This window comes from Procambarus clarkii, chromosome 14 (assembly GCF_040958095.1).
Source record: "Procambarus clarkii isolate CNS0578487 chromosome 14, FALCON_Pclarkii_2.0, whole genome shotgun sequence".
Lineage (NCBI taxonomy): Eukaryota > Metazoa > Arthropoda > Malacostraca > Decapoda > Cambaridae > Procambarus > Procambarus clarkii.
The window spans coordinates 27232735-27244337 of record NC_091163.1 but is presented as its reverse complement, the minus strand read 5'-3'; the positions used below and the strand labels follow the sequence as shown (position 1 = coordinate 27244337).

The 11603-nt window shown below is 38.1% G+C and overlaps 1 protein-coding gene across 1 annotated transcript; it reads right to left on the bottom strand.

Moving 5' to 3' along the window:
* Positions 1-6870: 6870 nt before the first annotated feature.
* LOC138364718 (uncharacterized) lies at positions 6871-10864 on the bottom strand. The gene is made up of 4 exons (XM_069324692.1): positions 10710-10864; positions 9280-9486; positions 8319-8460; positions 6871-7444 (listed from the first exon to the last, which is right to left on the bottom strand). The coding sequence occupies exons 2-4, from the start codon at positions 9433-9435 to the stop codon at positions 7095-7097; spliced, it is 648 nt and encodes a 215-aa protein (XP_069180793.1). The 5' UTR covers positions 9436-9486; positions 10710-10864; the 3' UTR covers positions 6871-7094.
* Positions 10865-11603: the final 739 nt, after the last annotated feature.

Here is an 11603-nt window from a genome sequence, read left to right as displayed (position 1 = left end):
CCCTGTCCCTCACTTTGTCCCCTTGCCCACATTTTCTGTCCTCTGTCCCAGATCCCTTTCCCCCTCTCTGTCCCCCTGTCCCCCCTTTCCATCTCTCTGTCCCCCTGTCCCTCTCTATCCCATTGTCCCTGTCTCTGTCCCCCCTGTCTCTCTCTGTCCCCCTGTTCTTCTCTGTCCTCCTGTTCCTCTCTCTGTCCCCCTGTCACTCTCTGTCCCCCTGTTCCTCTATGTCCCCCTGTCCATCTCTCTGTCCCCTGTACCTCTCTGTCCCCCTGCCCACTCTTTCTGTCCGCTGTCCATCATCTGTCCCCCTCCCTTTCCTCCAGTCCCCCTATCCATCTCTGTCCCCTTGTCCCTGTCTCTCCTCTGTCCCCTCTCTCTTGGTCTCCTGCCCCCCTCTCCTCCCTCTGTCCCCCGGTCCCCCTCTCTGACCCTGTCCCTCTGTCTCTGTCTCTGTCCATGTCCCCCTCTCTGTCCCTGTCTCCCTCCCTGTCCCACTGCTCCCCCTCTGTTCCCCCGTCCCTCCTCTGGCCCTGTCCGTCTGTCCCTGTCCCTCTGTCTCTGCCTCTCCTCGTTTCTGACATTCTCTGTGTAGCTGAGTACCCAAATGAGCCACAGAGAGATTATAGAAAGAACTTTTCAGTGTCAGAGTAGTTAATAAATGGAATGCTTTAGGCAGTAATGTGGTGGAGGCTGATTCCATACACAGTTTCAAGTGTATGGAAAGTGTATGTATTCAAGTGGCGGGACCAAAGAGCCAAAGTTCAACCCTTGCAACCACAACTAGGTTAGTACATACATACATACATAAGATATAAAACAGTGGAGGATTCCCAGGTAGAACAATCAACCACAATGCCCATTACCCCTTTACCCTGATGTCCTTAACTACACAACTATACAAGAGTCATTAACACGTGTAATGGCTGATCCCCCATCACGATAGCATAAAGACCAATTGCTTGACCCGCAGTCTGTCTTGCTCCTCAAATAATTTTCGGGTTAACATGAAAACGTCTCTCGAGTTTATCTTTCTAATGTTGTTTTCCCATCTTTCATTTTATCAGCTTAGTTCCTTTATTATGCCCCAATTACTCATCCCTTGAGCGGTAGTTAAACTGAACCCAAATTTAAAAAAAGTTCCTTGCTAAGCAAGCTACAGTCTTGATAAGTCAGATATATTGTTTGTTAACACATTTCTCAACAATGAACAGTCAGTTTTATCAAGCTAACATATCCTAACACAACGAGTGAGAGTATTAACTGGTATAATTATTTTATTAGACCAGTATATATTATTAGATTATACTGGTATAATTATATATATATATATATATATATATATATATATATATATATATATATATATATATATATATATATATGTATATATATACATATATATATATATATATATATATATATATATATATATATATATATATATATATATATATATATATATATATATATATATATATATATATATATATATATGTATGTATGAGTGTGTGTGTACATGTGTATACAACATTAATAATTTTGTAACTAGCGTCAAACATTGTTATTTGCTTAGCTAAACGAACTAGAGGGTTCCGGTCCTGAACCGATTATGTGCCTCTGTAATCCTTTACACCACGGCCCACGGGATGGGTATGGGGTGCATAATAAAGAAAGCAATAGAAGAAATTGAAATTGCATAATACGGTTATTGACATTCAATAATAGTAAGATAAAGCAATGAGGACCAAATGGGAGACCAGTGATCAGTGTCTTGTATCCCCTGCAATACCTCAAATCCTACGTACCTCACTGACAGGCTCCAGTATGTTTCTGTGAATAATTCAATTTCTCCCACCCTACCCATCAACATTGGTGTTCCTCAGGGCAGCATACTTGGCATACTTGGGTATCCTTTGGAGGTGCTTATCCAGTTCTCACTTGAACACTGTGAGGGGATTGCCAGTTATGCCATGCAGTTATGCAATGTATGAATCTATCTATAAGTCCACCAATCTTTGTAAAAATTTCTTGTATGGATGTACCTTACCTAAATAAACATTTATTTATTTATTATTTATATTTAGGATTCATCAACTGCCAAAGATATTCACATGTCAGTATAATTCTGGCGAGAGAGAGGTTTGGGAAAAGCCGTTATACCAACTAGTCAGCAATAAGGGTGATATTTGTGGGGCACAGGCACACTCGGCCTGGCCCATTAACCCCCAACTGACACTATAACTACTAGCTACTAGGTACATGAACATAATTACATAATTTACGTACATAATTTAAGGTACATAATTACTAGGTACATGAGGACTGGCCATTGTACTATATAGACCTGAAAAAGTGTAACTTAGCGACAACAAGAAAATATTGAATCACAAGACCAACGACGACCATTCCCTTACCCTGCCATAAACACTGAAATTTGACACCCTACCTCTGGAGCCACCCTGACCACAGGTCCACCAACTACATTTCCCTCCCTCCAACTCCCTCCCTCCAACTAGTACACCCAGAAACAAGATATACTAGGTGAATACACACATACAAGGTATACTAGGTGAGTACTAGTTGAGTACTTACACACAAGATATTCTAGGTGAGACTAGGTGAGTATACACACACACGCAACATATACTAAGTTAGTACACCCAGAAACAAGATATACTAGGTGAATACACACATACAAGGTATACTAGGTGAGTACTAGTTGAGTACTTACACACAAGATATTCTAGGTGAGACTAGGTGAGTATACACACACACGCAACATATACTAAGTTAGTACACCCAGAAACAAGATATACTAGGTGAATACACACATACAAGGTATACTAGGTGAGTACTAGTTGAGTACTTACACACAAGATATTCTAGGTGAGACTAGGTGAGTATACACACACACGCAACATATACTAAGTTAGTACACCCAGAAACAAGATATACTAGGTGAATACCCTAACACCAACCTCCTACAGTACACAACACCAACCTCCCACAGTACACCTCCCACAGGTAACCCCAACACCAACCTCCCACAGTAACCCCAACACCAACCTCCCACAGTACACAACACCAACCTCCCACAGTACACATCCCACAGGTAACCCCAGCACCAACCTCCCACAGTACACCTCCCACAGGTAACCCCAACACCAACCTCACACAGTACACCTCCCACAGTAACCCCAGCACCAACCTCCCACAGTAACCCCAACACCAACCTCCCACAGTACACAACACCAACCTCCCACAGTACACATCCCACAGGTAACCCCAGCACCAACCTCCCACAGTACACCTCCCACAGGTAACCCCAACACCAACCTCCCACAGTACACAACACCAACCTCCCACAGTACACCTCCCACAGGTAACCCCAGCACCAACCTCCCACAGTACACAACACCAACCTCCCACAGTACACATCCCACAGGTAACCCCAGCACCAACCTCCCACAGTACACAACACCAACCTCCCACAGTACACCTCCCACAGGTAACCCCAGCACCAACCTCCCACAGTACACCTCCTACAGGTAACCCCAACACCAACCTCACACAGTACACCTCCCACAGTAACCCCAGCACCAACCTCCCACAGTACACAACACCAACCTCCCACAGTACACCTCCCACAGGTAACCCCAGCACCAACCTCCCACAGTACACCTCCCACAGTAACCCCAGCACCAACCTCCCACAGTAACCCCAACACCAACCTCCCACAGTACACAACACCAACCTCCCACAGTACACATCCCACAGGTAACCCCAGCACCAACCTCCCACAGTACACCTCCCACAGGTAACCCCAACACCAACCTCCCACAGTACACAACACCAACCTCCCACAGTACACCTCCCACAGGTAACCCCAGCACCAACCTCCCACAGTACACAACACCAACCTCCCACAGGTAACCCCAGCACCAACCTCCCACAGTACACCTCCCACAGGTAACCCCAACACCAACCTCCCACAGTACACAACACCAACCTCCCACAGTACACCTCCCACAGGTAACCCCAGCACCAACCTCCCACAGTACACAACACCAACCTCCCACAGGTAACCCCAGCACCAACCTCCCACAGTACACAACACCAACCTCCCACAGTACACCTCCCACAGGTAACCCCAGCACCAACCTCCCACAGTACACCTCCTACAGGTAACCCCAACACCAACCTCACACAGTACACCTCCCACAGTAACCCCAGCACCAACCTCCCACAGGTACAAAATGAAGCCATGAGAATTATCTTAGGATGCCCAAGAAATGCTATGATTGAGAAAATCAGGATGGAGTTGAATCTGCAGAGTATTGGGGATAGAATTGCAGAGATAAATGTAGCTTCTGCCATTAGATTAATGAGAGGTGGGGGAGATAATGAATTGGTCCTCTCAGTTCAAAAGGTGGGAAGTACTGAACAATGTATGATGAAGAAAAGAGCATATATGAATACCTTATGTTCTAATGTTATTAAGTATGATGTTATTTCAGAGTGTATTGCTGTGCCCAAGAGAAAATTTACACCACCATGGGAGGATTGTAATGTAGATGTAGTAATTACTCCCTTGCAAAAGAAAAAAAGTATGTATGAAATAGGAGAGCTGAGGGCAACATATGATTGTATAATTAGAAAATTGCCTACAGAAAACACTCTACTACATGTATATTGTGATGGGTCAGTAGCTAGGGATGGGAAGGCAGGATGTATATTGTGATGGGTCAGTAGCTAGGGATGGGAAGGCAGGATGTATATTGTGATGGGTCAGTAGCTAGGGATGGGAAGGCAGGATGTATATGTTCTTAACATTCTGAAACCTATATTGTTTGCTGATGATACTACACTCATCTACTCCAACCCCAACCCACATACACTAAATACTGTAATGTTGTTAATAATGAACTAAAAAAAGTCCACTTATGGATGTCAACCAACAAACTAACACTTAACATAGAAAAGACCTACTACATCTTATTTGGAAGCAAATCTACAAATGCAATTCAGCTTCAGATGACAATGTAAACATTAGCAATAACAATGATGGAAAGTTTCTTGGTCTATTCTTAGACAAGAGACTCAACTTCAGTACCCACATACAATACATAACTAAGAAAGTCTCTAAAACAGTTGGTATACTCTCCAAAATCAGATATTATGTACCTAACCCTGCTCTCATCTCTCTATATTATACACTAATCTATCCCTATCTCAACTATGGTATCTGTGCATGGGGTTCAACCACTGCAAACCACCTCAAGTCCATCATCACCCAGCAAAAATCTGCTATCAGAATAATATCAAATTCTGCTTTCAGACAACACACAGCCCCCTTGTTTAACTCCCTAAACATGCTAAACATAATCTCACTCCATAAATTCTCTTGTGTCAACTACATTTACAAAACCCTGTTCTTAAATGCAAATCCTGCTCTGAAACTCTTCCTGGACAGATGTAATAGGACCCATTATCACCACACCAGAAATAAATATCTCTTTGATATCCCCAGAGTTAAACTTGTATAAATAAATAAATAAATAAATAAATATGTTTATTCAGGTAAGGTACATACATACAAGTAATGTTACATTAATGGATCGATATATAGATAGAGCTAGTACATACAATGCCTAAAGCCACTATTACGCAACGCGTTTCGGGCAGGAAAAACATTAATATCTAGAACTTAATACTAATTGAGCATAAAGAATAAAATGTGTTGAGAACAAATACAAATAAAGATAAAAAAAAGAGGGAACATGACTGAAAAAGCAGCACAAATACAATAGGTTGACAAACAGTGTTGATTAAAAAAAAAAAAAATAACAGACATGGGTTGACAATAGAGGGGTAAGGTAGGTTAGTGAATTTATTAGGTAGTGTTTAGTTTTTATCTTAAACTGGTTGAGAGAGGTACAGTCTTTAACATGGTTGGGAAGATCATTCCACATTCTGGGTCCCTTGATTTGTAGAGCATTTCTAGTTTGATTAAGTCGTATTCTTGGAATATCAAAACTGTATTTTTTTCTGGTGTGGTGCTCATGGGTTCTGTTACAACCTTCAATGAAGCTTTTGAGCTTATATGTATGTATTTGTAATGTATGTATGTAAACAATGTATTTATTATCATTTATCAATTCTGATAGAAATTACCTACTTAAAATTATCTGTTAGATTAAGGACCTGCCTGAAACGCTGCGCATACTAGTGGCTTTACAAGATTGTAAATACTGTACTATTCAATGTATTCTCACAACCCCAATGTACCTACTTGTATATATATAAATAAAATAAAATAAAATATTGTGATGGGTCAGTAGCTAGGGATGGGAAGGCAGGATGCAGTATGCCAAACTGAATTCGTGCGCCCCTTGAGGGACTTGAAGTAGAGGGATAGGGATCACAGGATAAGTATGGGTTGCACAAACTACTGGTAACAGGATGAGTATGGGTTGCACAATTAATTACTACAAAGTGGTTGAGTATGGGGTGCACGTAAATGAAGACTCCCAAGAAGCAAATCAGAGATCAGCCCAAGCTTCATCTTGAGGCAAAGCTCAATGCCTTAAGCCATATTGATGCTCTGTCCACAGAGCATTCTCTCTCTCAAATCATAATAGTACACTAATGGTTCCCTACACCACCCCTCAGGTGCAGCTGCAGCAGGCTTGGGTGACATGATGACTATGGGGTGCACAATAAACTAACACTCACAGAATGAGTATGGGCTGCACAATAAGCTACCTCTCACAAGATTAGTAATAAAGAAACATTAATTTTTTGGGTAGGGTGACTGAAACTCATCCTGGGGTAAAAATGTTTATTTAAATTTATTATAGTTAAATGAATTTAGTAAATTATTCCATATATTGTATTATAAGTGAATTGACACTAAACTATAAATGATACTAATAAGGTTTTAAAAATGAAAAACAGTAAAAATCCTTCATGTAAGATATGGAAGTTGAAAAGTAAATTAACTGTAAACTAAATTATAAACTGTAGACATAATATAAAGTATTATAAGTAAAATACCTATAAACTACCAAATAATGTGTAAGGAACCATTTCTATTGTTTGTCCTTTTTTACCTGTTTCCTCAGGTATTTTAAAATTCCCATTCCGTTGTTACTACACTGTTTTCCTGATGTAGTTCCCTGTGGTTCAAATTTTACTACTTGTACTTCTTGCTGTTTCTGAAGGATTGCTAATGGTAGCCCTTGTTGCACCGGCGGAACTTTTTGTAAATGTTCCACCTGCGGAACTTTTTGTAATTGTTGAATTTCTTGCACCTGCGGTACTTTTTGGACTTTATGCACCTGCTGCACTTGTAGCTCGTCAGGATTTTTTTCCAGGGCATTATCGCTATCACCTTCTGATCCTAATGTAAGTTTATCTGCATCAAGCTTCCTTGTGCGTGCTGGAAAAAAAAATAAAAATAAAAAATAAAAAATTTTGAAATGGAAGATCCTGTGTAACAAATTTAATCAGTTACTATGATCGAGCCGCAGAAATTTTACAGGAAAGATATGGTTGGGTTGACTGCATCTATCTGGACCTAAAAGAGGCATTCAATAGAATTCCACATAAGAGTTTGTTCTGGAAACTGGAACATATTGGAGGGGTGACAGGTAAGCTTCTAACATGGATTAAAAAATTTCAAACTGATAGAAAAATGAGGGCAGTAATCAGAGGCAATGTATTGGACTGGAGAAATGTCACGAGTGGAGTACCACAGGGTTTAGTTCTGGCATTCATGGATAAATAATAAATAAATTGTTCATGATTTTTTTAGACAAAAGCTAGAATATGCAGCAGTTGTATGGTGCCCATATCTTAAGAAGTACATGTACAAACTTGAAATGATACAAAGACGTCATGGGTGTCATAGGGGCACCAGCACACTGGTTTGCTAAAGGGCCCTTAATGCTGTCGAGACCTTATGGGCCCTTGGACCCATTACGTTAAGACATAGTGCTGTATTGGGCCACACACTTTTTGCCATATACATCAACGACAGAGATGATTGAATTGAAATTATATATATATATATATATATATATATATATATATATATATATATATATATATATATATATATATATATACATATATATATATATATATATATATATATATATATATATATATATATATATATATATATATATATATATATATATATATATATACATATGTATATATATATATATATACATATGTATATATATATATATATATATGAGAGAAAATAATAGGTGGTGATATATTTATATATTATGTGAACTACTTACACAAAAAGAAGTTAGTGGTGAAGATCTTCTTGTCCTCTTCTTGTATTACGTTGTTTGGTAGGATACCATGCGTCACCCGTGCTGGTCCTTTCTTGTAATAGATAACGATTGATTCATACCCACAGCCACGCAGATATGTTAGCTGAAAAGCAAATAATATTTAAACAATAACACTATCTGGGAAAATGCAACAAAATAAATGTTTGAAGCATAGCTGGGCATGTGCAATAGAACCCATAATAGAATCACAATACCAGAAATAAATATCTTTGATATCCCCAGAGTCAAAGTTATTCTGTGTAAATACTCTATGCAAATAAAGGGACCTTGTCTATGGAACTAACTTGCTAACAAATTTAAAAACTGTCCAACTTCTGCCATTTTAAAAAATAAAACCAAAAAGTACCTAAATTTTTTCTTGATAGTTTCCTAACTAGTGTATTAAACTCGCACTGTATCTTATGAAATCCAATGCCAGAATATATGTGCCTAAACCATACAACTTTTCCATTGTAATCATTGCTATCACCTTATATCATGATTGTTATATTGAATGCATATCTTACTATATTATACCTTGAAATATTCCTCAAATTATGCTACAATTTATATGTTGATAACCCTCAAATTTTACTTTAATGTACATAGTAATCTTTGTGATACTTTCTTACAATGTACCAGCCAATTTTTTCCATTTAAGCTTTAAATTGCCTATTTAAAATTATCTGTTAGATTAAGGACCTGCCCAAAACACTATGTGTGCTAGTGGCTTTACAAGAATGTAAAAACATCAATTCTATGTACTCTCATAATCCCAGTGTGCTATCTTGTATATAAATAAATAAACAAATAGTATGTAAGTACTGTACAGCATTATTCATGTTGATTCTATACCTTATCAAGCAAGTTCAGCATAAGAAGAATACAAATGAATACAACAGATGTAGACAAACTTCAATACCTGATTTTCAATCCTTCGTAGAACCCGGCTTGCTGTATTTCGTTCTAAAGCCTTCTTGCCTTTAAGTAGAAAACGGGCTTCCTCTTCTTTCTTCATTAATTCTCTACTGTTTCGGAAGTCACACTGGCAGAACTTGCAAACATTGCTTATGGACATGCACACATTGTTTGCAGTTTGTGCATCTCCTCAAGAATTTTCCCTGAAGACCTGAAGGAAATACTTTCTAATAAAATACTTATATTCAAATGACCTATGCTGCAAAAATTATAAGTTAAATTGTTGTTAAAATGTACTACAGTAATTAAATATATTATTTAAATTATGAAATAATCTACATTAACACTAGTGAGAGCAATGTTAAAAATTTTAGGACTGCATCTGGAAATAACTTTAATTTTGGATGTGATTAACCATGCTGTAACTCGTATAACAAAACTGAGAGGAGTTGAATCCAACAGCCTGATTGACCAGGCTGTTAATTTCAAGCGAATACTATATTATTGGAAGAAAAAAAAATTATATATATATATATATATATATATATATATATATATATATATATATATATATATATATATATATATATATATATATATATATATATATATATATATATATATATAATCAATATTGTAACTTTTTTTGTGTAATGACGTTTTCAAATAAAGTTAGATAAATATACACACATACCAAAAGAATAAGGGTGGTAGGAGAAGAAAATATGAAAGTGTTCAGTGAGGATCCACAAGGTCTTCTCTGAGTACTCTTTATTTTCTTCTCCGAGGCTATGGGTCCCTACACTTGCACCAGAGGTGGTACCCCTCATATATATATATATATATATATATATATATATATATATATATATATATATATATATATATATATATATATATATATATATATATATATATATGTCGTACCTAGTAGCCCGAACGCACTTCTCAGCCTACTATGCAAGGCCCGATTTGCCTAATAAGCCAAGTTTTTATGAATTAATTGTTTTTCGACTACCTAACCTACCTAAGCTAACCTAACCTAACTTTTTCGGCTACCTAACCTAACCTAACCTATAAATATAGGTTAGGTTAGGTTAGGTAGGGTTGGTTAGGTTCGGCCATATATCTACGTTAATTTTAACTCCAATAAAAAAAATTGACCTCATACATAATGCAATGGGTAGCTTTATCATTTCATCAGAAAACAAATTAGAGAAAATATACTGTCAGGAAAACTTGGCTTATTATGCAAATCGGGCCTTGCATAGTAAGCCGAGTACGACGTTCTGGCTACTAGGTACAACATATATATATATATATATATATATATACATACATACATACATACATACATACACACATACATATATATATATATATATATATATGACAGTGTCAGATTCAGTTTACTACAGTTTAGTAATTCCTTACCATTTGATGTACTAGGTAGATCCATGTTTGGTGAAGTTTTATAGCTGGAGCTGGAAGATCCTGTCGAGATGACTTCTTCAAAGAGAATAGCTTCAACACATTGTGTCTTGAGTCTTCCAGTACTTGGCCTACAGTTACCAGATCTGATTTACAGAAACTAGTGAACTATGGAGATAAGATTGTTAATAATATACTTTTTTTGAGATTCATATGACTTGCAGCTTAAAAACCAATCTTATTTTAAAATAGTACACTAAAGTACATAGCAAATTGAGAAATTCGTAGTTTTTTAACTACTTTAAAGCTAAATTCTCAAGCTTTGAAAATAAGCACAATTTGCTATTTTAAGCGGAATCTGGCAACTCTGATTTAGCATGTAAACATTGACTTGCATTCACAATGTAGTTATTTATTTTTCAACAATTTAAAACGAGTTATGAAAATACATACATTGGTACATTATTGCAAAGGCACTATACTATATATATATATATATAAATTGTTGCAAGTCGAGCAACAAATATTTTACATTGAACAACAAATGAGATTGGAAAAGCAGTATTGCCAAAATAGACCCCAGACACACCCTGTGGGTAGTAATGGACCCCCATACCGACCCTATGAGGGGTAGTGGACCCCATAATAACACTATGGGCGATAGTGGACACTATACAAACACTATGGGCGGTAGTTGACTTCATAGAGACCCTGTGGGCGGTAAGGGACCCCCTATCGACCCTGTGGGCGGCAGTGGACCCCCTATCGATCCTGTGGGCGGCAGTGGACCCCCTACCGACCCTGTGGGCGGCAGTGGACCCCTACCGAACGTGTGGGCGGCAGTGGACCCCCTACCGACCCTCTGGGCGGCAGTGGACCCCCTATCGATCCTGTGGG